The 27500-nt window shown below is 38.7% G+C and overlaps 1 protein-coding gene across 4 annotated transcripts in view; it reads right to left on the minus strand.

Annotated features, from left to right (window-relative positions):
* LOC124306077 (zinc finger protein interacting with ribonucleoprotein K-like) overlaps positions 1 to 27500 on the minus strand; it is a 139979-nt gene that overhangs the window by 74885 nt on the left and 37594 nt on the right. For all 4 annotated transcript variants that reach the window (XM_046766224.1, XM_046766225.1, XM_046766223.1 and 1 more), the window contains exon 3: positions 3711 to 3978. In XM_046766224.1, coding sequence (XP_046622180.1) covers positions 3711 to 3978 — 268 coding nt within the window. The remainder of the gene's footprint in view (positions 1 to 3710; positions 3979 to 27500) is intronic.

Genomic DNA, 27500 nt, shown 5'->3' on the forward strand with positions numbered 1-27500 from the left:
GATAAATATACGGCACATTTTGGATGACTATAAGAATTCTGAGCAAGGGAGAATTATTATAGAAAAGTCATTGATGAAGGATTTGCTAACTGAATGTAAGATGTTGACAATCATAAGCGATCCATTACTTATTAATCTAAGAACCTTCACTGGATTTATCAGCTCAATTTTAAGACGATTTATGAGGAAATTATGTGTTGTACATTATATACATATAAATATGTAATGTAAAGCTGAGTCTTCTCTTTCAACCAATTGATTGAAACAAATGAATGAATATACAATGAATATTTATGCAAATAAGCCAATAAAAATACATGGACCAGGTATGTATTGATCTGTCTATAAAATCCATTATTTATGTTTTGATCGATATTTCAGAATATTCATTCAAATCCACTGTTGCCGCCTCGTTATATCACAGTCTTCGGGGCTGTAAAGGGGGAAAAACCGCGGTATATATATGTATATAGTTCCCCTACTTTACGTTCCGCTACCACCGTAGGCCCGCCCACTGCGCACTCATGCATAGCCGTGTAGCATGTGTGGGACCGCATAGTAGTCAAGTGAGTGAGATAGCCTAATGAACACGACCGGCTGTTGGAGAAATAAACTTCGAAGAGAAATTTACCAACCGCGATGTATCGAGGCATAACATAACAACGGGGCGCTCTACAATTGTTTCAAATGTTTCATGATTTTACCATCCTGGCGATATAATCCCGTTCTCAAAAGTTGTCAAAATGGCTGCGATATATACCAAATACGAGCGAATAACATAACATAACATAATATTTTATTTTTCCCAATCCCATTTCTGGAATCAAGAATTCTCATTTCGTTTTCGTTTGCTGGATAATCGAGTGTAGAACGGATATGTAATAATACGTAAACAAGCATAGGTATTCATATTGTAAAGTGTACGATTTTTCAGAACTTATTTCAGCTCGTATTAAAAATTGTGCATTATGGTAAATTGTTTTGCCGTATAGGATAAAAGTAGAAATTAATTATATTTGAAAAAAAAATACGGCCTTCTCTTAGTCGGTAGACAATAGGACCGATCTTGCCAAATCGAAAACATCCTATGTTGTTAGCTATACGTTTCACAGATTCGGAGTTTCTCAATTACACGATTAAGTTTACATCACAGCTCAATACGAAAATTTTAACTGCCACAAAATGAACTATGATGATAATTCTTGAGAAACAACTCTTACTACTTTTACACGGTTCGAAATATGCTTCATTGTGGAATTAACCATCTAAGAAATAACCTCGCAAAGTATACAGGGACTGCTCTAGAGCTTGACAGATATCAATCGAAAAGAAAAAGTTCCATCCCATAGAGGTATTAAAATAAAGTATGGGACCTTTAGATTCTCGTGTAAGTGGAAGTGCCTTCTTATTAGAAAGAAAAAGAAAATAAAAGGTGCCCATGTAGAATGCCTAACTGTTTGGGTGCGTTCCGAAATGAGCTGGCAGCGCTAAAAACTCCCTAGAACAGAAGCAGAGCTACCCACGAACTCGGCAGCGCAAACGAGATAAAATATTATTGGTAGCACTGGGAGCTAATATCGGAACCCTATCACCCGTATTCATAGTCCTTCCTTGAGGAACAAGGATTCCTTGTTCCTCATTTCACGTTTCATAGAACTTCCTCGACAGAACAAGAAGCCTTATTGGCCTCCTTCTTTCAAGGCAGGTCTCGAGCTTCCTTGAGGAAACCTTCGGCACTGCGATTGGTTGTTTCGTTTCATGTAGCCAACGCTTGCGCTTGCGCTTGGCGTCTATGCACTTATGACCCGTATGACGCAGAGATCACAGCCGGTCTACAGGTTAACTTCTTTGAGGTTATTCACTCTCATTAACTGACGCAACTTGACAATGAGAGCCAAGCGGTTTAAGTTAGATTTAAATATAGCCGAGTGGCGCTTCGATCAGCAGTTTTACAACCATAAGCAATCACATATCCCTAAATATGTCTTCCTTCTGGAAAGGAGAGCCAAGTTGTGACTATGAAACGAGGACGCCTCTGAGATTCAAGGAAGCCTTGATCAAGGCGTCCTTTATCCTTGAGATAAGGAGAGACTATGAATACGGGTGTATGTTGTATGCTCGAGTAGAGAGAGAAAGGTAGACGGCTTTCATTTTCTCTTTCTTTTTAGTTGGGGGACACTTTCAGAGCCGTTTTCCCTCTTCTATGCTTATTATATCTCAGTCACCTATATGGTTGGCAACTGTTGTATAGTGTATTGATCGAGATCTGTCATGGTCTGGCAGATACGCAAAGAGCTGGCTTTATGATTCTGGATTGTGGAAATAATTGTGTGACCACTCCAGGCTATTCTATTCCGAATAAAAGCCGAGAAAATGAATCGTAGATAGATAATGGTTTGTAGTTATTTCGTGATGGTTCGTAGTTTCTGTCTTTGTCTTGAGCTCTCCCACAGAAATATCTAAAGAACATAACCTTTCCAAATTAAATACCGACATAAATAAATTAACCAGACCTGCCTAACACCATTGCATTAGATAAGTATATAACCCTTCAGAAATATTAATTATGGAAACGAATGTTTACATGATTGTCTATATAATTTCTTAGAGTAATTGGTGTTTTGTGATTATTTTCAGACCTTTGAATGCTTCAGGTAAGAAAATAAACATTGACCGTGTTGCAGAGTATGTCGTGCAAGCATCAATTAGGACTTGCGTCAAATTGGAGGTATTCAACATTCATCAATGAAAAATAAAATTTGTCAGAAAAGAGAGTGAGGTGCATATTGTGTAACCAATTGACAGTGTCAGGGAATGGGGGGGGGGGGGGGGGGGGGGGATTGGTCAAGCCCGTTTGATAGTGTAAAGGCTAATACGCCATATTTGGAGGGAATTCGTATCGAACAGGCGCAAACTTGCATATAAGCATTATATTGACATACTGACTGATAGCGTCCTTTGATTTACTTTGCTTGGCAATAGATAATGCATCTACTTTCGTAAGCCGGCGTAGTGTAATAATTCTCGGTAACTCGATTCCCCTTGTTCCTAAGTAGTACATGTTTGCCTTACTGTGGCGTTAGAGTTGAAAAATGGTGAGTTTGCGCATTGGATATTAATTCTTGTAGTCGGCTGACAAAGTTTCGATAGTATACACAAGTTGGTTGAACTAGTTCAGAGCCGTAGCAGAGGACCGATAAATTGCTCGATAGTAGTATATTATGAATGAGTCAAGTGACAAAAGGCCTATGGGATCATTCTATGCATCAGGAGCTTCATATTTTTGGCCACGTAAACACCTCTACAAGTTTCAACAGCATCCGTGATCTCGAGATCTGGTACTATCTATGTGAGTTCGATAATTCTTTTGGACAAATATTCTATGTGTGTTGAAATTCGTAGTCGTTTAGAATACTTAACTAATGTTCAAAATGTGTGCGAAATAATGGTCCACGAGAGAATCACTTTTAATGAAAATCATGTTCCGTATTTATCCTAATAATTATAACTATAAATGCTCACACGCAGAAATGGACCCTGCGGCAGTTAATTTTCCTCCCGAGACAATTACTTCGGTAATAGGGCAGAATTAGCTGTCGCAAAATGAATTTCCGCATGTGTACAAACTATACTTAATATTCAAATGAATGATGAAACAACAGAAAATTTATGATGTTTTATTTACAATTCTGAATTTTCGAAATATTTACCTGAATTTTGATTTGTTTTTGTGCCTCTTGACGTGCGTAAGGAATCCGTAATACTTGTCGTACACATTGCAGCATTGTACGCACATGAATTTCGCTTGTTGATTATGAACAATTTCATGGTGTCTCTCGAGCATTTCAAGACTAGGCAACTTATCGTTGCAGTCTGTACATAACCAGGGATACCTGTCCAAGCCCTCACCCCTCTTTCGACCTGGTTTCGATGGCTCTGCTGCTCGAGCTTCTATCATTTCCACGTCAGATTCAGTACCTTCAAGGGGAAAAGAAACATCACTGTTGACATTTAATACTTATAAATCTTCATTGAAAAATGTAAAAGAATAAAATATGCGAATTGTAAGTATCCAGTCCTAACTTCATATTCGAAGTTGGTTTCATTTGGATTAGATAAAATGTAATGCGATCTAAAAAGTGCTGTAAGTTATTTGTTCGATGTGATATATGTACCTAGTTGAAGTTTGGATCGTTCGTCGAACGTTTTTTTAAAAATGGGATTTTCGAATTTCTCAGACTTAACTACACATTTGAAGGATGAAAAATGTGTCAAACATCACAATTCATACGCAAAAAGAGCCCTAACAGCGAACCACCCTAACCGGACAAATGGTATATCTTCAATCGTGCTAGTGAACCAAGTGTACGTGCCACCTAATATTGATAGGGGGTGTGTGTGGCAACACAACGAACTATTTCCGGAAGTACAATAATTTACAAAAAATGGGACGGGTACATCTGGTATGAAACACCTCCGTTCGAAAGCGAAAAAACGAAAACGAAAGCATCCGATGTCATACGGCGGAAGCATAAGATGCTCAAGTTGGACAAGGACACGACCGAACAGGTTATGGGCGAGGTATTCAAGCCTTTAGTAACACCGTTACGAGAATTGGTTGATACCTCAAGACAGCAGCATATTAAACATGAAATTAAAACGCAACTACCGGATGTGACAATGAAGAAAAAAGGAGAAAAAGATGACGAGAGTACCGGGGATGACGATGATGATGAGGAGGATTAGGATATGGATGAGGGGAATTTTGTGGATGCGAATGATGAAACACTGAAGTTTGGTGAAGTTTCTACTACAAGTACGCCGGTGAAGAAAACAACGGATTCCACGGCGCAATATTTGAAAATGTTCAGCACAAGCAAAAAGAGGGATTTGAATACCACATACGGTGTTCGAAAGTTGACAAACGGTATGATGATTGGCGATACACCGATCAATTTCAATGATAATCTGGTTAATGTGGGGGATAAAAGTTATGAGAGAACACCTGGATTACTTGAATTATTGTTCAAAAAATCACCCGATGCATCGATTGTAAATGATGCAAACAAGAATAATGACATAAAAATTGTAACGACGACAAATGCGCATCGAAAACGTTACCAAGCCGATGGAAGCCTTCGAGATGATTTAAAAAGTGCAAAGTATAGAAATTTCATTGCACAACACGTCGGCTCGCCGAAAAAATCAGGTAAGGGCTTACCTGACTATAAGATTGCGCAAAAGGAGGGGCAAGATGTTGATTACGTCTACTGGGATGATCCAAATGAAATTGTAGATCGCCTCCGGCTGCTTGTAAGTCACAGGCTGCAGGCAATACCAACCATTCCAACGAAATAGTCTCCATTATTGAAGAGTTGCGCGAGGCCGGAATCGTTTATTAGCGGCGTGTAAACATAAAATCATCATTTGTTCAGTGACCGTCCAGTGATGAGCATAGACATATTCGGACGACACTCGGAGCGTGGTGGTGGTGGTAAAAAATTCATTCGAGGGCCTCTGGGTGTTGGATTCAAAACCACCAACGACAATCAGTACGATATAGACAGCAAACGATTGTGTGATATCGCTGATCCGCAGATGGAAAACGATGCCGGTTCCCTAAAAGTTCTCAATACCGCTTCACGATCTATGGCTGTGGATATTATGGATACTTTTCAATAAAATTTTGAGAGTTTCGCGCATAATCACAACGAGGAGTTGAAATAGCTACGCATGAATAACAAAATCGTAGAAAACGCGTTGAGTCGCATCAAACATATTGGGGAGCAAGCAACACCGACGCTGGGACAGACCAGCAGGGAATTAGTATCGATTGAGGAACCAGAGTGGTTGGACGACAATTCGAAAAATTGAAAGGTGAAGAGTTGGGAACAATGAAGACTGAAATAGCTGCCGAACTTCACAGACAGGCTCGACGCAACTATCCGCGCCGATTCGTAGATGTACGCGGACTGGATGAGACCTGGCAAGCTGATCTCGTCGATATGACCGCATACAGGTCGCACAACAAGGGATACAAATACCAACTAACAATCATCGATATATTTTCCAAGTACACGTTGGCCTCGCCGATAAAGTCCAAGAGTGGGAAAGATGTTACTGCTGCCATGAAATATATACTGACCCCGAGCCGTATACCTACACATCTACACGTTGATCAAGGCAAAGAATTTAACAACAGTGAATTCAAAGCCCTCGTGAAGCATCACGATATCAACATGTATTCGACATTTAGCAACTTGAAGGCGTCGATATGCGAACGTTTTAATCGAACATTGAAAAATAAAATGTGGAAGCGGTGTAACCTCCAAGGATCGTACGAGTGAATTAATATTCTGGATGATTTAATGAAGTCCTACAACAACACCAGACATCGCACGATTCGAATGAAACCGGTGGATGTTAGCACGGAGAATGAAAAACAGCTGTATCGTAGCGTGTACAAGCCTCGGCAAATCAAACGAAGTGATCGGGCGCGGAAATTCAGTGTAGGCGATCGAGTTCGAATCAGCGAGTACAAGAATGTATTCGAAAAAGATTATACACCCAATTAGACGACTGAAATATTCACCGTGAGTGAGGTGAAAAATACCAATTCACCCACCAGCAAACTTACCGATTATCAAGGTCATCCCATCGAAGGGGTCTTCTACGAGAAAGAGCTCAGCAAAGTGAAATATGCCGACGGCTACCTTGTGGAGAAAGTATTACGCAAACGGGGGCATCTGTTCTATGTGAAGTGGTTGGGTTTTGATAGTTCGCACAATAGTTGGATAAATAAAACAGACACGTAACGAAATTTGTATGTATTTTCCGAATAACAATAAAAGCGTTTGAATATACAAATATTTCCACATTTTATCTCTTTTGTATGCACATGTGCCATACTCGTACTATGAAAATAATAATAATAATAATAATGATAATCATGATGATCTGCAATTTTTCCATACGATTATTACACATTTTATTTTTTGGAAAACTTTCTTTCACTTTCAGAAAACTTTTTTTACGTGTTAATCAAGTGGGAAAAGTTTTCTGAAATTTTTTTTTCATTTTCCGGAAACTTTTTTTCATTTTCTGAAAACTTTTTTTCACTTTCTGAAATCTTTTCTCAAGGTGAACAAATGAATGTGAATAATTTCTCGATATGTTAATAATAATGAATAGATAAATAAATAATTGCCGAGTACATGAATTCACATTTTCAAATCCATTAAATATCGTATTGATGGTGAAACCTTTTCCGCCTGATGGCGGATCGTCCGAGGTGTCAAACATCAAATATTAACATGAATTTTACGTCTACAGTTCTATCCTATAGCTATTGGGGGGCTGCGACAAACCCCCAAGGTACGGTGTCGGTCTGCCCAGGTATCAATTGCCGCTTGTCATCCTGCCAACTCAGAGCCAATTTTTTTTGTACGATCGTGCTTACTTCGTGTTTTCTACTGCGTATTAAACACTGTGGAAGAGTCAACTCTTGGTGAGCCATCAGACAGCACTTATAATCATCAAAAGTGATGCTATTTATCGATGAATTTTTTACACCCTTGGCAGGCTTGCGCTCACTTTTATGCCACTGTCATATTTTTCCCCATCCTCACCCATCGTAGTAAATGTGTACAGCGTTGCTCGCGGTCCCACAAACTCTGTCATAATTTTACCATTATTTTCATCCTTCATTAGCCCTAGTTGTTTTTTGTTTTTAAGGGGAATACCATACACATTGTCGGGCGGATAGTCAGAGGTGTCAAACATTGTATCTACATCACGTTTGATGATATCGTAGATATTAGGCACATTGAATTGATAAATAAGGCTGTCTGTGTCGGTATACATCAATTTGGCTTGTTTATTCCAAAAGTTGGTTTTAATATAATGATAGTGAAAATCGTAAAGAAAGATTTTTGACAGATCTAGAATTGATGCACCGACGTAAATAGGTTTGGCGAAGTGAACTTTGACACGATTCATTTCAATGATGACCATATCAGTGCCAAATACGGTGCAGCTGTGAAAGTTTGCTCGGGCAATAAGCGTCCTCGCACCACCTCTTCCCTCCCATTTTGTGACCAATTTGACATCTTAATGATTTCGCACATTCTCCATAGTCTTCCGAACACAGCGTTATTCATGAGTTTGTAAAAGTTTTTCTCAAATTCATTCCTAGACCGCTTACGCATGTCTGTGTTGAGAGTGATGTAAGGCTCAAGCCATGGAGATTGTGCAAACTTTAAAACTCTGTGCGCTTTCGTTAATTTCAATCCTAAACTCAAACACTGTTTCAAATTTCTATAGTGCAATATATACTTTGTTTTGGGGTGAAGGGTGGTCGCGAGTTTGGCATTTTTACTACCTGGAGGAGTAAAATGTTCGGGACAAAGAGGTAAGTTTTTCTGATCCTCGTGGAGTTCTACAGGGTAGTCCAAATCTACCTCTAAAAAGTAACCGATCGGCGAATCGTCCGGATGGTTTGTTATATCGATGTGCTGATACTCCCACTCGAACGAACCGATTGGTAAATGCACGCTCATAGCTGCACCGTACAGATTATTTGCGTCAAAATACGTGAGATACGATTCCACGTTACTAGGATCAAAATCTTTCCCCATGAATTTATTATTGGCCCGAGCGTGTCGATTAGAACATTGTGCTACGCCGCCTCGAATAGCTCTTTCAATCAATAACACCATTTCAGGGTTGTCTGAAAGTTGCAAATTTACATTAGTATGCTTGAGCATCGCGTCGGAAGCAAGTCCCGGTGCAGTGTAGTAGTGCAACGGATCTAAATCGTATGTTTCGAAGCAGCTAGCGCGGAAATTTTCAAAAATATCGGTAAGCAGAAGAACATCGGTCTTTAAATATGAATCTGAATAGCCCCCCAATAACTCTAAATGAAATTCCCCCAAACATTTTTAGCGTGCTCGTAATCGGTGTCTGAAATATTTGCATCGCAGAGGTGCGAGTAGAAATGCTTCTTTGCAGGTAATCGCGTTTCATCGAGTTTCCTCCAACAATCGACGTATTTATAGAGAAAAACGCCTTTGCAAGTCATCAAACTGAACTGAGTTGGATTATTATAAAATTTACGTGTTATGTGTTCGTCGGCATCATTTAAATATTTGGAAAATTGATCGATGCTGCTAGCCATAAATCGAAACAAATCGATGAATCTCAAGTGCATCATTGTCCCATCAACGCGTTTCGTGAGGGATATATATTTCTCCTCATTTATGGGTAGTAGTGAAATTTCACCGGGAAAAGTTGACGCGAGGGATTTTATTAAAAAGTACGAATCGTAACCGGACAAATTGTGGAAAACTATTGGAATTGTATGCGTCTCTCTGAAATTCAAATTACACCGATTATGAGCAGGACCACGATATTTACCCGTGAAGTGACAGTGATCGTGACACTCTTTCTCCTCAGGGGTAAACGGCTTTTCACAAATATAACAATTCTTTGCGCGCATTTGACGATTGCGTTGCACTTGGGTAAGAGACTCCATCGGAATTACGTTTTTGATGCGTGACTCTACTTGAATCGATAAATCTTTAAGCTGTTGCATAAACCAATCTATGCAATCGGCACCGCGTTTACTGTGGAACTCCGATAAAGTCTCATCGTACGCGCAATGTAAATAGTATGCTACACTGTGCGGGATATGCTTTTGAAATTCACATGTCTTACGGCTTGAAACGTGATTTTGGAATTGATCAACCGGTACAGACTCTAATATACATTCGAGATCGGCGTAAACGACAAACGGGACGGTGCCTTTGTTTTGAAAATTGGAAAATGCTAAATCTTTACACTCGGGAAATTTTATGCGTACTTTATTTAGAATAATACAATCTTGTCGATGATTGTGGTAGGCATGTTTCACGGTAAAGTGACACAAACATCTGTCACTTAATAACAGTCGACCATCATGATCAGACAATTGTTTGCTCATCAATCGTGAAAGATCTTTAATCCAAGCAAAGTGGAATCTTGATGTTAACTCGCGAGCCATATCATTTTCTGGATTACTCTCAACCATCAGAAGACGAATCGGGTCAATTTTCGCGGTACTTAAATGATCACTCAAATAAATTGGCACGATGACGCTTTTATTCGATTTTGCATAATGTGAAAACGTTTGAGATTCTATCCCACATACGTTGATTCGCAAATTATTTGATCTTTTGAGCGTTTTCACGTCGTGCAGAGTAGCAGGGAATTTGATACCTGTACAGTCCAACTCGGAAATATAGCTAGGACAGTGGTGAGTCCTATCGGTGTTGGTGTTGACCGGGTGGAGGGCTGCTGTGACGGACCAGAGAAGGCATTTTTCATCTCCGTTTTTCACGTTCACCACCGCTCTCCTCCGCTGAATATCCTTGAGCACCTCAACGAATGTTGAAAGCCCCGCGGCGAGCGGCTGGTACCAGTTGATGTTTACGACAGTATTGAGGGTGTCGATCATGCTCCACCCGGAATCGCGTTGTTCAAAATCTTCAACCTTCACAAGCAGATCGTTCCTTATGCGTGTAAACCATTAAGGTGCTTTTTTTTCGGACTACTTTTTTTTTTCGGTCCCATCGTGAAATTTTGTTGGAAATACAACAAAAAAAATTCCCTGAAAGCTTGAGCCCTTAATATTAATATTAAATGCTCGCCCAAGGCATGTAAAGATTTCCCGCTCAAAATATACATAAACTTTAACTTTTTTCTCTAAAACATCTACAGTTTAGAGGCATTCTATGGTGTAGTCTAGGACGTCAGTAGGTTTTCTTCAGAATGAAATGCTCTACAAAAGTGCTCATTGCGGTGAAGTCGTAACTCACACCGGCGAAGTCGTACGGGCCACCCAAACCCAATTTTTTCATGAAATTCTTGTTTTTTTTGCCCCTATCTCGTAAATGACAAGAGCTACAAAAAAAAAAAAAAAAATATTCGACAATCAATAATTCGAAAATTTAACTCAATTAATTCATGAAAATTCCATACTTCCTCACCTTAAAAGCCCAATATCTTAATAAAAATCGATGTTAGCAATTTGGTTTTCTGGAACTTTTTTGTAGGAAATGAAATTTCCTACAAATTTATTGAATATTTCTTTTTTTGTAGCTCTTGTCATTTACGAGATAGGGGCAAAAAAACAAGAATTTCATGAAAAAATTGGGTTTGGGTGGCCCGTACGACTTCGCCGGTGTGATTTACGACTTCACCGCAATGAGCACTTTTGTAGTGCATTTCATTCCGAAGAAAACCTACTGACGTCCTAGACTACACCATAGAATGCCTCTGAACTGTAGATGTTTCAAAGAAAAAAAATTAAAGTTTACGTGTATTTTAAGCGGGAAATCTTTACATGCCTTGGGCGAGCACTTAATATTAATATTAAGGGCTCAATCTTTCAGGGATTTTTTTTTGTTTTATTTCCAACAAAATTTCACGATGGGACCGAAAAAAAAAAATAGTCAAAAAAAAAAGCACCCTAGTAAACCATCCGTCTATGTTGCTCGATGGGAGAAGAATAGCCACGTTGGATGTGTTGAAGCTCTAAACTTCGGTGGAGATCTCTTCGTGTTTGACATTTTCGAATTTGCACGATAATATGAGGTAAACCTTCACATTTCCCTCCTCACGCAGTACCAGCTTCAACTTCTCGGTGACGATACGCTGCACATCGTCCGGAAAGGCGTCCAAATTTTTATGACGGAGATTTGTGACAACCCCTGTTCGGATTTGGCTGGCAAAAGCACTCTTCACGTCGTCCCACTGTACACCCGGAGGAGTACCGGTATTTCCACCCGCCACCACTATGCGCTGCTGCTGTCGCTGCCGCAGTTGTTACCGAATCTTCGCTATCCAGGATTGTACGAGCGTGATTGTATGCTGGATTTGCAGTTTCGCCCCTATGCTCGTTCTCGGACGCTTGGAAATATCACGCAGCAATTGAAGTTTTCCATTCGAGCGCCAATCCAGTGCTTGAAGATGTTGTCATTCTCCTGCTCGGGATGCAGCTCGCTCAACAAATCGTGTGCGTTCTTCATCATTTTGACGAGATTTAGGTATGTTTCAGTGGCCATGACTTCAACGTTGATATAAGCAGAACTTTGTGTAACTTTGACTTGCACGTATCGTGTAAGACTGATTAGTCTGCATCGGATGCGTTGAGCTTATATATAGGCCGATAGATCGCAAGAATTTGGGTGTGGTGGTGGGGGGTCTAAGCTTAGTACCACCCGCCATCAGAGAATCCAAAATTTTTATGGCGAACAGTTCTGAGCCTGCACACCCCTAAACAGCATGGGGACATGTGATGGGAAAATCGATAAGCGAAAAGCAGGTAGCGAGCAATGTTTGGCGTGAGAAAAATCTTATCTTGCCAACTCGTGACTAGATGGTATGTGCACGTATAGTTTTTCAGTTTTATGAGTCGTTAATCAGCGTGGGGCATGTGACGCGAAAAATCGATAAACGAAAAGCAGGTAGTGAGCTCTTGAGAAAATTTTCTCCTAGCTTATACTGCCCCCGCGTTACATTTTTGTCTGTATGTCACGTGGTGTACGCCCCACGAATGATTGGCTGGCGGGTTTTTGCTCAGTGGAGGGCGGGTGTGTCTCCTTTCGTATCAAATTTGAACAGCAGTTCAAAACTTCTCTAGTATTTTGAAAAATCTCTCGTGCGAAAGCAAGCGTTTAGCAAAGTAAGTTGTGAAAAGAAAGGTTCTCATAGGAAAACCCGAAGACTTCAACAAGTTTTTACTTTTGTAAGTGCTTTATAGAATGTACATGACAACGAGGATTATATCGAAGAATAAAATTTACAATTATTCATCGTGTATTTCATAGCAAATAAAATTTATAATATTTTTACATTTTTCCATCAGATAAATTTATATGAAAAGGACAGACAAAACTTATAAAGATATATACATAGTTGTATCAATTTTATGTAAATAAATTCATGTTTAATTCTATGTATAAACTAGGATATATATTGTAATAAATTCTATTTCCTAGATGGTTAAATAATTTTACTGAATATTCCATTTTAATTGTATGTGTAAACTATAATATAATTGTAATGAATTCTACAGGTATTTTTGTGCATATTGCGAGCATTTTTTAGGCAGACGGTTGCATTCCAGGCAGTCTTTTACTAGAGGATTTGGCCCATCCACTATATCGCCATCGGGCCCTGGTGTATAATGTAGGAGACATCTGCGGCAACTGGCGATCTTGTCATCCATTTTCATATTCTCAGACAGTTTATCCTACACATCATCGATGGCGTTTGATGCGAACGTGTATATGAATTCTTTTGGTAAAAAAGCTATATCCTCGGACATCATTGCCCTTAAACCCTTCAATTCTTTGTACAGACGGAAGGATTTCTCGAGGGAGCTGGTAAACTCCTTCAAATATCAACTCCTTAGCCGCTGCACATTTTCAAAGGCGCAGTTGTATGCCGGGATGTATTCAGGGTTGTCATCATACCAAATCGAGCCTGGCGCTGCTGCTTACTGGAGGTTATTCGCTGGGAAGTATCCATGGTTCAAGTCATGCCAGGGTGCCACTTTCGTATGTCTCAATTTTTCCAGTGCAGGGGGGGTGATGTGCAAATCTTCCGTATTAACAACCCTCGTTGTAGCATCAACGATCTCCGTCAGCCATGCTTTCTTCTCCGCCCCTTTGACATATACGTAACACGCATTTCCCACCATTTTTCTCACAATCTTCGATACATTCACTCACGTGAGATTTGTTGCCCGCATTCCATGATATTCCGTGGTAATTGTGTGTCAACCATACGTTGGTAGCTCTACATTCTAGTGGTAAGCTTGCCAAATCATAGGGCGGCCTGAAAATGATGTAATCCAGACCCTGCCCGTTTACGTTGATGACTGCGACTTCCTTGGGACAAACTTCATGTTATGGCCTATAAAACATTGCACGTCTAGGATCATCGCCATGCTGAGGAGTGGGAATGTTGCGCTCGATTTTACTGACAGATGGTATGTAGAAGACTGACTATTCCATCTCCAGCACACCCGCTTTTATCCCCTCGCGAATGAATTTTGTAGAAGTAGAGGGGATCGCATAGTTTATTTACGGCACATAATTGCATGGAAATTCAAACTTGTTGAATTCCCCACCAAGGTATTTCATTTGCAGACGATTTTCCCCGGCCATGTTACACATTTTAGTCAGCTGATTAGAATCTTCTTGTAGAACCCTTACGATTCTCGGTGGTAAGAAGACGTTGTATTTTCCATCGATCGTCGCCAGAGCACATACCCGAATTTTGTTTTCACCAGTCGTAACCCTGTGACGGCATACACACCCCCAATTTCGAGTTCCGATATCTTCTTGGTTGGCAGATTCTCCAGGCGGCTGACGTGTTTAACTTTTGTTAGATCCATTGCGTTTCAATCAGAGTTTATTTTCTTCACAAGTAAGAGCAGTTCACGACGCGAAGAGGCGATGAGAACAGTGTGACTATCGGAATGGGCTCACGTTTTATATACCACCAATCCCCTACTACAATTTTCCATCGGACAAGTCTCGACACGCATTTTGTGAGAAGAATTTGACGATCTATTCAAAGCATCCAACCCTTATTTTCTGAACCGTTCACCCCCAACCACATGATGAATAAAAAAGTTGCCATCTTGCGGCGAGCATTGGAAACATCACGCAGAGTCGATCGATGGAATATCGATTGATCGATAATGTGATGGAGGGGGCGCCACATACGACAAACCTGCGGTAAAACCCGGTAACACCAACTGTCTGTGAGATTAGGGATAACAATTTCGTCGGTAAAATGTTTACCATCTAACAATAAGAAAAAATAAAAAATTTGAAATGTTAGCTCATCCAACGACGAAAAAATCAAAATGGGAGCTCATCCGGCTAAGCAAATAATCCCATTATCGAACTGTCTGACGATAAACAAATCAAATCGGCTACTCATCCGACTAAGCAAATGATCAAAATAGCTGCTCATCTGACAAAGCAAAAATCAAAATGGCTGCTCATCTGACTAAGCAAATAATTCATTGTCAAACTGTCTGTCGGTAAAATCGGGCGAAAATACTGGTGGCGCCATCTATGTTAACGCTTCAGCCGGTAACAATATCGTGGGTAAGGCTTACCATCACTGTGGTTACATACCGACTGTCGGTAAGGAATCGAGATAAGCTGCCGGTACGCCGCCATTTTTTTTTTGGATCTAGAACTCTCGTATCCATACTACTTTTATTTTATGTTGTTAATAATACCGTTTATTATCAATGTACTCGGCGCAAGACTCTACCAAGACTTTTGTTGAAATGTTTGTATATTTTTGTATTTTCATCAAATTATTATACCTACAATTGAAAACAGGCAGTTTTCAAGCAACTTTCAGTCAAAGAAGCTATATCAAGCTGGATCCGTCACATTTGAAAGTCGATACCTATGTGAAGTTGGCAAGCCACTAAACGGAAAGGCATTTTTTTATATTTTAATCGTTTATACTCGGTGTGTACCTGATTGTACCAACTTAAATTTCGTTTGTGCCTGAAGTACATATGAGTACAAGCGAAAAACAAATTACATCGCTTGTACCTGTTTATACCACTGGGAAATCGTTTTTGCCTGTTTAAACCAATACTTATATCGTTTGTACCTGATTTTACCACTGAAAAATCATTGTTCAACATTCATACCGATACTACTATCGTTTGTTCCTTCTTGTACCAACGAAGATATCGTTTGCACTTGTTTGTACCAACGAGAAATCGCTTATACCTGCTTGTACTTACGAGAAAACGTGTGTACCTGTCTGTATCGACGAGTAATCGTTTGTACTCGTTCGTACCGACAACTAAATCGGTAGTATTTGTTTGTACCACCGAGAAATTGTTTGTACCCGTTCGTACCAACGATTATATCGTTTGTACCTCATTGTACCAACGGGTGATCGTTCGTACCTGTTTGTACCAATGAGTAATCGTTTGTACTCGTTTGTACCGACAAATAAGTCTGTAATACTTGTGTGTACCATCGAGAAATCGTTTGAACCCATTAGTACCGACGATTATATCGTTTGTACCTCATTGTACCACCAAGAAATCGTTTGTACCCATTGGTACCATCGATTATATTTATTTATTTATTTATTTATCTATTCATTTATTAAGGAAATAAATTGAGGAAAAAAAAATTGAAATAAATTAGGGAAATTGAGGAAAAAAAATCAAAAAAATCGAATTTTTTTCATTTTTCAAAATAACACCGGTACAAAAGAGTACAAACGATGCTTTTTACAATAGCAATAACGCAAAATATTTAGCTTAACATGAGTTGCGGACCAGTTTTTCTTCCCCCTATATTTTTTTCCCCCTTAAGGTACAAACGAAATTTAAGGTGGTAGAATCAGGTACACACCGAGTACAATCGATTAAAATATTAAAAAATGCTTTTCCGTTTAGTGGGTTGCCAACTTCACATAGGTAAAATACCTCGTGTGGAATAATTAAGGGCTAATCAAAAGCTAATTAAATGCTTTATTTCCGAGTTAAATACGCTTCGTTAAAAAAAAAAAAAGTGTAACGGTGCCAGCTCGAGATAAACCTGAGAGCCCCATGCCAAAAACCACGAGATCGAAGAGAAATTCCGAAAAACTGTTCACGCCAAAATTAAAGGTTCATTGAAAATTGCAGGAATCCATATTTTAAACATTTTTTGAAAGCCACCCCTAGAGGAAAACACCCCCCCCCCCCAAACTCGAAAAATCAGCGCAACTCTTTGACGGAACAAGTTACCGAGTTCCTAGAGCCGTTAAAATTACTCTATAATCAAAGGCTCTTGGTGTATTGCCCGGCCGAATTAAATGCACCACCCTCAAGGGGGCGAAACCACCCCCGAACTTGAAAAATCAGTGTAACTATATATATATATGTATATATATGCTGCGCCCCGCGTTGCGCAACCCCCATTTTCGATTTTGGTTGGGATGGGGGAGGGAAGGCGGTAAGGGGTCAGATTTTTGTAGGAATAGAAATGTATATGGGGCTTTCCAAGCCAACCCAACCTACCATGAAAATTCACATTTTTAATTTGGTCCCAACTTCTTTATCTCTCTGTACTGTGTGAAAAAAAGCTCCATGATTCTTTTCGAATTTTTTTGTCTAATCTTTTGCGATAGGTAAATTTTTTTAAATTTAGGAATTTTTTTTTTGAATGCTCATAACTTATTCAAACATGCATCGATTTTCATTTGTTTTTCTTGAAATTGTGCGTTTTTCAATGGACTTTTCAAAACTATCGTGAAAAAAAATATCAAAAAATCATTTAGTAGATTTTTTTCAGTTCATAATTCATAATCCGATTTTCAATATTGCTTGTATCCTTCGAGTTTTTTTTGAAAAATTCTCAAGAAAACTACTCTCTATTTCACAAATGTTAAGCCTGGTCCCGTCGTGGGAAAACAATCCTTTGTATTTAAAAAAAAAAAATTTTAAATGTCGAATTTTTTTTTTTTTCATTTTTCTTAAATTTAAGTATGAATATTAATGTCTTGTAAAATTCCTAATTCTCAATCTCAGTGGATAAGGTAATAATCATTTGGAGTGATAAATATGGGAATGTAGTACTTGCTCCGGTAGCTCAGCTGTTTCCTAGCATCGCGGTCAGCGTTCTTCGCCTTGCATTAGTACACTCACGCCCGGTCTCTAGAGAGCTAGTGATACTAAATAACAAATTATGAATTACCAAAGTTACACTTTGTTACATTCAGAAATAAATAACGGTCATTGTTTGTTGTATCATAACGTCAACTTTTGTTAAATTCAATGTGTGATGCAACCATTCAATTTATAAAATCACAAAGTAGAGAAACCTTTGAGGTTAGAGTGCGAGAGAGAGAGAGCGAGAGGGAGAGGGAGAGGGAGAGGGAGTGAGAGAGATAGAAGAAATCAGAAATAATTCATGCCAAATTTAATGAATGAATTTATTATGTCTGAGCACTTGACAAACCCTGCTCTCGCTGCAAAAAATGTGCAAAAAGTTGTGATTTGAATGTATCTAGAGTAGGGGAGGAAGTGATATTAACTGGTAACGAGTGCTAGAGATATGCGGCAGTGAGTCGAAATGAGTGGTGGTACGTTGCTGTTCTATGAATAGGGATATGAAAAAGGGAGGAAGAAGGAAGTCGAAAAGAACGTCGCAGATCAGGGTCGAGTTTGGGAAGGAGAAGCTTTAGATAGAGAGGTGATTTCATAAAGAGGATACGGTATGTCATTATGCCAAGAAAATATAATCGACGATTGCTCATTTTTAGCCAATTCAGCTGTAGACGGTAAGAAGTAATGTGTTCATCACGACGTAAATTAAAAAAAATGAAACGAATGCACGAATTTCTCAAACGCTGAAGTTTAGTATTTAGTTCGTCAGTTAAGGGAGCTTTCCAGTGTGAAATTTTCAAAAAATCGATTTTTTTTTTTTGCTTTATCGAATAGTATACACTCTTCCGAATATTCCCTGAAATTTTCATGCCGAAATTCAGATTTTTTCGGTTACTGTACAGCATTTCTTGGAAGAAGGCAACGGAGCGCTACAGCTAACGCGTCGGCCGTTTGCCCGTGCGATCGTTATTTCTACTGTCTCGTTCCTACCTGCACGTACATGAACTTGGCTCGCCAATTGTCGAAAATGTGAAAATGTGAAAATGTGAAAATTCGGACTATTGCATAATTTGGCGTTAATTAGCCGTAAATTAGTCGCGCGACTTATTTTTTTGTCGCACTCAATTTTCAAAAAAAAAGCGGATGGAGTGCTAAATTCTTGAAAATCAATCAATCACTGTGTGTGGCAACTAGACCCAAAGTACGTATTCTGCGGCAAGCAGATAGTAGAAATCGCTACGCAGTGTGCTGTGTGCACCTTCAATGAAGGTTATGACCCAATTTTTAAAATTTTGGAGACGATGGGATGCACGATAGGGCCGAGCGCCGCAGATTTCGCCGCTAGGTACAAGAATGCGCGCATCACCCAAGCAAACCGCCGGGCGTCCCTGGATAGCAAAGAGGCGAGGACAGCTCGTCGGACTGAACAATCCATTGAGCACGATCTTTTCGAAGAAGCAGAAGGGATATTGTATGGACCTGGCATCGCTGATTGACGGTAAGTAAACGATTTACCTAAAATTTCCTCACTTGAAACTTTGAACGCGTTTTTCTCGAAACAGCATTTTTCAAAACGGTGTCCAACTTGGAGGGCAGAGTTTTAAAGCTATCGAGTTGAATTTCTTACACAATATTCTTAACGTCATTGTTGATCGTGCTATGGAAGCTTTTTTTTTTTTTGACATCTTCCTATTTTTTTGTAAAAAAACTGCCAAAAAAAATGCTAAAATCGATACTTTTTTTTCAAACCGGCGCCATTTCTGCAAAAAAAAAAAAAAAAAAAAAAGAAAAAAGCCTCCATAGTACGAAAGCCAATTATATACCGATCAATAATCTTTTTGTGTTTTTTGTTTCAGATCAAAATTGTGACCCACAACGTGGACACCACATCCGAGTGCATTTTCTGCAACAATTGTTTCATCATTTTTATAGATATTAATTAATAAATAAATCGATCTTTAAAAAATTGTTTTGTATTCTTCAATACCCAATTAATATACAAAAAAAAAACCAGACCGATGAGACAATTTTTTCTTTAAAAAAAAAAATCGTAAAAAACAGCGGTTTTTGGGGCTGTCACACTGGAAAGCTCCCTTAAGTCATTATAGCGGGACAATCTCTTGAAACTATACATACAATGCGCATGCGCGAGTTTTATCGGCTGCTCGGGCAGGCCGGCCACTCCCAGTTTCAGCTGTCAAACTCTGTTTCTGGCGGCGACGTAGTCCATACGAATTTTTGAGGTTAGAATCTCAAACAGTCGAGGTAGTAACTCGGAAAGTTGATGCTAATGCTCTTTGAAAATTTGCTTTATTCGACTGAAAAGAGAAATCTGTTTATATGTTGGATGCTTGGAAGAAACGCAGCAGGTAGGTGGGAACATTTTATTTCATCACTTTTATTATTTCGTACATTAGAAATAACAATGAAATTTTTTTCTATCAACAGGTGATACGGCCAAAATAATTACGTCTCTAATATTTACTGTTATCTGCCTATTCAATTCATCACACGTACAAAGATCATCGCCACTTTCAAGCTACTAAGCAACTTTCTCACTCTCTTGTGATTTCAGGCGGTAATATTGAATTTTATCACTTTTGAAAATGAGACATTAAACCAAGCGTTCAAGAAATTCAAATATCACACTATCTGTAACAGAACTGTGAATCTTTTTTTTCTCGAAAATAGTTCAACAAAATTTACAAATAGTCGATAGACAATGTATTTTTTCCGATCAATAAATTATTACTACTACTATTAAGAATTTTCCAATGATTATCAGAGTTCATTTCACGAATTTTCTATGATGTTCGATTAAATAAATGAATGGGACCTAATACTCAAATTGAAAATTCAAGTAACATTAGATTTACTAAAATGATTTCTGTATTTCATGTTAGTGCGGTTCGAAACGAAGAAAATTTAATCGGAAGCGTAGAACTAAAGAACGTAGATCACATCCTATGATACAAGTTGAAAATCAACTTTCTGAAAATGCGCTTTAACGTCACAATTAGCTTCAAGGACAATCATGTTTTAGAGTAATGTCAGAACATTATTACGAGGATATTGACTTATCGGATTCAAGATTGTGTCCCTTGTTCCATCAAAATAAATGAATATCCAATTTTTAACGAAGTTCATGAAGATTTTTTTCCAAATAATGTAATCCGATACATTATCTTGTTCATAGTCCTCCGAACATCATCTTGTAACAAGGATATTTGGAAAGAGTACCTTTGTTGCAGGAACCATTATAAAATTCTTGGTTTTCAATTCGTGCTACTGAATAACTTCTGCGTTTCAGGTTCCATTTCCAATCTCAAAAAGAGATTTTTTTTGCTCCAGACAATGCTAACATGAAACGCAGAAATAATTGCGGTAAATGGAGATTCACAAGCTTTCAGTCTTAGCGTAGAACCCTATAAAGAGTGTAAAATTGAATTTGGTTTCAAGTTATCGTGCAACTAGCTAGCCAGATGACACCGTCTACTAAGATTAAATTTACAGACATTTTTAACTGGAGTTATTTAACAATTCTAGATTTAGATTGAAACAGTTTGCCTGGCACAATTCAACCCTACAATCTAATTGAGGACTTGAAAAACTATTCATCTGAATTTAATGCCAAAGAGAGTAAAAGTAAGCTTCAAAATAAGATACCAAATTAAATGGCATAAAGTTTGAAAACCAATGCTGGTCAATAATAATGCTTGAATTACAATGGTGCACAGAATGATTCCTCGGTAGAATGAATTGGCGGCAACGGTTAAGTAACAAACTTATGACTATTAGCTCGATCAAAGTGAAATGATGGGATATTCAGCCATTATGATCTGTAGTATATCCCGCTCTTCAATTTTGTCTCAACTGATGTTAAGAAGGTGGCGATAGCCTGATGAAATTCACTCTGATACCTGATGTCTGACGGAACAATCAGGTTCGATGGTTATAATGATCGCACCGCTCGAGAAACCAGGATCCTTGCCACCTAAACGTTTTGACCATCAGGTAAGGCATAATTTTCCTCGTGATAATCAAAGTTTAAACTTCGAGCCTGCTGAAAAAAAACGAATTTTATCATTGAATCCATGTTAAAATATTGTAATTGTTAAAGATCACGTAATTAGAAATTTACCTACATGCTTCCATGCCTGACAAATTTAGTCCCGCATTGACAATAAATTATTTCGTACCTGAAAATATTAGAAGCTATTATTATCAGACAGGATCTTTTGATATTTTTGGATACAACTAATTTCCAATAAAATGCACAAAACATAAATCGTTAATGAGACGCATTTTTAATTTTATGTAAATAAAGAATCTGTTCACAATAAACATTGTTTTTACTCACCTACCTCTGTTTATCCAGACTCCCACTTGTTAATGACATTTCACATTGATTTTCAGATTTTTTCTTTTAATAAATCACATCCAATTTCTGTATCATTTGATATTTGCGTCGGTTGAATATTTTCCGATATCGAACACGGTATTGCTGAACGATACTATTCTTCTTAGACAATTCACGCTACGTAAAAATAAGCAGCAACATAACCTCAATCTGCGGTTTTATGCGCGAGAGATTTACAACTCTTGAGTCTTGTCTCATTTTGTGTACGTTGGCCCCCTGCTCAGCAGACGAAAACATCGCCGCGGGGCGATTTCACCGACCAATGAGATTAAATTATTTGGCGCATGCGCATTGTATGTATAGTTTCAAGAGATTGTCACGGTATACAAGACAACAGTAGTCTAAATGAGGGAATAGGAGAGTCCTGATCAATTTAATACGGAGCGGTACAGAAAGTGAGATCTTGTGATGTTTCACTTTATTTAGTATCGCATGTATTTTCTGCGATATCAAAGAGATGTGGTGGTTCCATGAAAGATCATCATCAAGGAGGATACCTAGATTGCGGACGTTCGATACATAAGGTAGGGGATTGTTGCCGATAGAAATGGATGGTAGAGTAGTCAAATCAATGTTACAAACATAGGAATTGCTGCCAAGAATAATAGCTTTCGATTTTGATATATTTAGAGCTAGACCGTTCGAACGAGAAAGCTCAGCAATGACCTGGGCATCACGAGAAACCTTGGCAATCGCATCATTTATTTCAGATGGTAAACAGTGCAAGTAGATTTGCGTGTCATCTGCAAAGATCATTCGCTGACAATAACGCAAATTGTTTCCAATGTCATTTGAGAAAAGGGTGTAAAGCAGTGGTCCAAGCACCGAACCTTGTGGAACATCAGCTGTAGTATTGAGCCAGTTAGAAGAACCGTCCTGATCATCTATAACAGCTTGCGATCTACCCGTTAAGTACGAGAAAAACCAAGTGAGAGCTGAATCAGAGAACCCGAGCCTCTTTAGTTTTGAGAGAAGTTGTAGATGAGGAACAGTGTCGAAGGCCTTGCTAGAATCGAATAGTAATAAAATAGTTAGTTTTCGCTCATCAATAGCTAGCCTGACATCGTCAGAAACTTTTAAAAGCGCTGTTTGGGTACTAAATGAGCTGCGGTAAGCTGATTGTCGATTATCAATGATGTCGTGAAGTTGAAGGAAGTTAACAATCTGGCTGTGAATTATCCTCTCAAAGAGCTTCGAAAATTCAGGGAGATTTGCAATTGGTCGGGTGTCAGACGGTGAGCGAGGTGTTTTGATTTTTGATAGTGGTCTGATGAGCGCTCGCTTCTAACTGCTCGGAAAATGAGAGTGGTGAATAGAGAGATCGAAGACGCATGTTAGATGTGAAACTAGCTTGGGGAGAGCTTTTGAGATACAGAACAAAGAAATACCATCTGCATCAGACGCAAGTGAGTTAGATAGTTGAGAGTGAAGATAATGAGACACTGTATCAATAGCAATCGGGACAAATGAAAAGGATAGTAGAGACTGGTGGATTTCTATGAGCATGGATGAAAATGATGAAAATGTTAACGGAGGATTTACTCCAGAGACAGAAACGAAATGAGCATTTAACTGTTCAGGAGAAAAGAAATGAAGTGGAGATGATAGTGTAGATTTTGTGATGCCCAAGTTTGCAAGTTCCCTCCACATTCGAGCTGGCTCATCAATAGAGCTCAGTTTATTTAAAAGGTACTAATTTTTTGCTTGTCTAAGGTCAGTGATCAGCTTGTCTCGGAATCGGCGATAGATAGCATATCCTAAAAAACTATTCGTACGCTTCGCATGTTTGAAGAGTTTGTTCCTATTGCGCATTCTTGATCTAAACTCAGGAGTGAGCCATGGTGATACTGTTCTCCTTACGACGAACGAACGATTGGGAGCATGTAAATCAAATGCTGAGTAAAGAGATGATGTAACCGACTGTACTCGTACATCTACATCAGTTACAGAAGTAATCGAATGAGGAAAGAGAACAGGTTCAGTTGGAGATGATAGAGTATCTAGCGTATTAAGAAAATCTCGTTGACAAAGTGTTAATGCAGCGCCTTGTTATTTGCCGTTGTGAAGGCACAGATAGATCAAACGCAAAGCTAAGTTCGAGAAGGTCATGACCTACGGTGAAGGGAGCAGATGACTTGGAGTATGATAAAAGTTTATCTTCACTATCCAAGATAAACACATCGAGCCAAGAATCGGAGTGCGAAGTATGAAATGTGGCCTCAGAAGGAACAAGAAAGAGAGAATGAGAAAAAACTAAGTTTCTTAAAGAAAGTGCTTCGAAGTTGTTGGATTCAAGATTGTAATTTAGATCGCCGGTTATAATGATGTTTTTATACACGTGCGCAAGATGATCAAGGCTCGAGGTGAAATCTTGAAAGAGATGACCTTTAGGTCTCCTATATACAGAATTAAATAATGTAGATTCAACATTTGGTTGAAAAATATCAAGAATGAGAAATTGAGGAGAGTTTGAGAATTGACTGGGGGAGGCGTAGAGGATATTAGCTTTGAGTGAAGTATGAATATAAACTGCAACCCCGCCCCCTTCTTTACCTTCCCGATCATTTCTAATAATAAAATAATTGCTAATATTAATAAGATCATCATGAATGTGAGAGTGAAACCACGTCTCAGAAACAGAAATAATGTCAAAGAAATTTGATTCAAAAAATGATCTGACTAGATGAATATGAGCAAGCAAGGAGTTAGCGTTAAATTGAGCAATTTTTATATGAGATGACGCAGATTGAGTATGAGGAGAAGGATTTGCAAAAGACTTGACCGATTGAGGTAGTCAAATGAGAAGCTCATGATCGTTAATAATGCGAATAATGATCGGTATCTGACCATTCGCTTTCTTAACAAAAATGGTAAAATTTCTAACCCAAACATAGTCGTAAGAGGTTTGTTTAGCACGGGCTTTAGTCTATTGCAATACTTTGTACAAATCTGACGGCAAGAGCTCATTAATAAAAATGTTACCGGAAAAATTTGAGCCAAAAACCTCACTGATTTTTAAGTCACGTTTAGCGCGCTTGCTGTTAATAACTGCTTCTGTGACTGCAGCAGAAGTGAGGGTGACGACAAGAGAGAGAGACATACGCGTCGACGAATGCGCGCCTGACAGAAGCAACTCACTATTTGTAGTGTAGTTTTTATTTTGCATTACTCGAACAGCAAGAATATGAGGTATCAAGTCGGTAATGCCGAGTGCATTGAAATTTTTTTTGAAGAAACCGAAAACTACAGAAACCGGAGTGTCAGGTAGCCCAGTGGGAAGGCCAGCTACAACAATCTTGTTTGGCGTGTGATTTTGTCGAATATCTAGAGCTTCGAGTTTCGAACTTAATTTGAAGATTTCTTGCTTTAGATGAGCATTAGCATTTTCCAGCCGGACAATTTTTTCAGAATGAGCGGTGGGGGTTTAAATAAGTTTTGGTAATTCACTAACTGAAGTATTGATATTATGAATCGCTTGTCTCTGTTCTTTTGCAAAAGCAGCGAAATTCGCTTCAGAATTACGTAAGATGGCAATAATTGACTGAAATGTAACCTGATCATTCTGCAAAATCGGCAGAGGAGTTGAAACTGTGCCAGCATTGAGCTGAGATGAATTGCTACCAAACATCGTAGTAAGATAAATTAAACAACAGCTATTAACTGATCGGTAAGTTAGGTAACTTTTACTACAGCCGGGATGGAAATGACGGCTGCACTGAGAGCACGATAATGATTGATTTGCTATCGACTTCTTACATTTAAAGCAGAGAGGGGGAGACATAGAGTCACTACGCGACGCTGTTGATAGAGATGGTAGTTACGATATGGACACTATGGATGGCAGCAGCAGTCAGTCATGCAGATCACCGAGTTTGTAGATAGATGGATCGATGAGGAACTTGTGGTGGTGCTGGATGATATAGTGGTCCTCTAATTAACACTGGAGTGCTCAACGTAGATGTTATCTTTTCAGCTGTTCAACGAAGATCCAACAAGCAATTCCCTAGCGGTCGTCCAATGGAAAGAAGGAAGGCAGCGTGGGAGTTGTAAACAACGTGAAAATCGTCCGTCAAATGTCAAGTCATTACAGCCCAAGAATTTTAGGTTATAAAGAACCAGTCTTCGGTTTATTACCTCAGCCCGTAGCTCAGAAGAGAGCAACAACGATTTTTAGCTCAAAATTTTGCCAGAGCGACGGGGGATGAAAGAAACCTGGAAGCAGAGCCCGAAAACGGGCAGGAAACAGCAGGAAATAGGTCGGAAGATGAGGTTGACAGAAAGTAGCTTAACAGGTACTCACCAAGAGAGAGGGACAGAGGAAGAGATTGATTGATTGATTATTTATTTTTATGCCCGAGTTTAACTAAGGGGTAAGCAAAATACATCAAGTGACAGTACAAATTAATCGGTTAGAAACATTGCAAGGTAAAAATGCGTGTATAAAGTTGTGAAAAAACGAAGAGTAAATGAAGCATTAAGACAAGCCGGAAATGAAAGGGTTTCCAAAGAATACAATAAGTCAACTTATAACTACTAATAAATTAAAATTAAGATCAAATAAAATCAAACTACTACTAAAAATTCGACTCAACTTAAACAAGCACAACGGTGAGCAGTAAAAGCACTAAAGCCATTTCGTATGATCGTGAAGAGGCCAAACGTTTAATATACAGAGAATAGAGAAATAGAGAATAAAACTAAAGTCATCGGGGTAAGATTCTCAATTCCCAAAATTTCTAAATCACTTGTAAAAATAAAAATAAATTTAAAATAAAATATTGCTATATGCTCGTGAAAAATAAACAGGAAAGCTCAGTTATATATCATTAAATGATTACATCCTCAGTAAGAACTAAGAATAATATTGTCGATGGATAAAATTGTGAATCAGTGATTGTAACTGCGACAATATACAGTAACAATAATTAATCAAAAATACAACAAAAAATATCTTGGTTAAAGCATAACTTCGCTATTAAATAAGTGTGTGTATAATAGTGACTTAAAAATAGCTAGAGAACTTGCGGTAGTGATATGTGCTGGGAGGGAATGCCAAAAATACGCTCCTGATAAATGGAAGGAATTAGCTAAGGCTGAAGTTCGATGATGTGGTATATGAAAGTAGGAGGAAGAGTTGGGATACCGTGACGAGCGTCTTGGCATAGGATCTTCGGTAACAAAGATATTTCTGATGTATGAGGCTGGACGGAGGAAGCGAATGTGGTACATGTATATGCCAAGAAAGTAGCGTCTACGATTACGAACTGACAGCCACCTCAACCTACGCCGATATGGGGTTATATGCTCATCTCTACGTACACCATAAATAAATCTGATAGCGCTGTTAATAGATCTTTGTAGCTTAGTATTCAGTTCATCCGTAAGATCAAA

Source organism: Neodiprion virginianus, chromosome 5, assembly GCF_021901495.1.
Source record: "Neodiprion virginianus isolate iyNeoVirg1 chromosome 5, iyNeoVirg1.1, whole genome shotgun sequence".
NCBI lineage: Eukaryota > Metazoa > Arthropoda > Insecta > Hymenoptera > Diprionidae > Neodiprion > Neodiprion virginianus.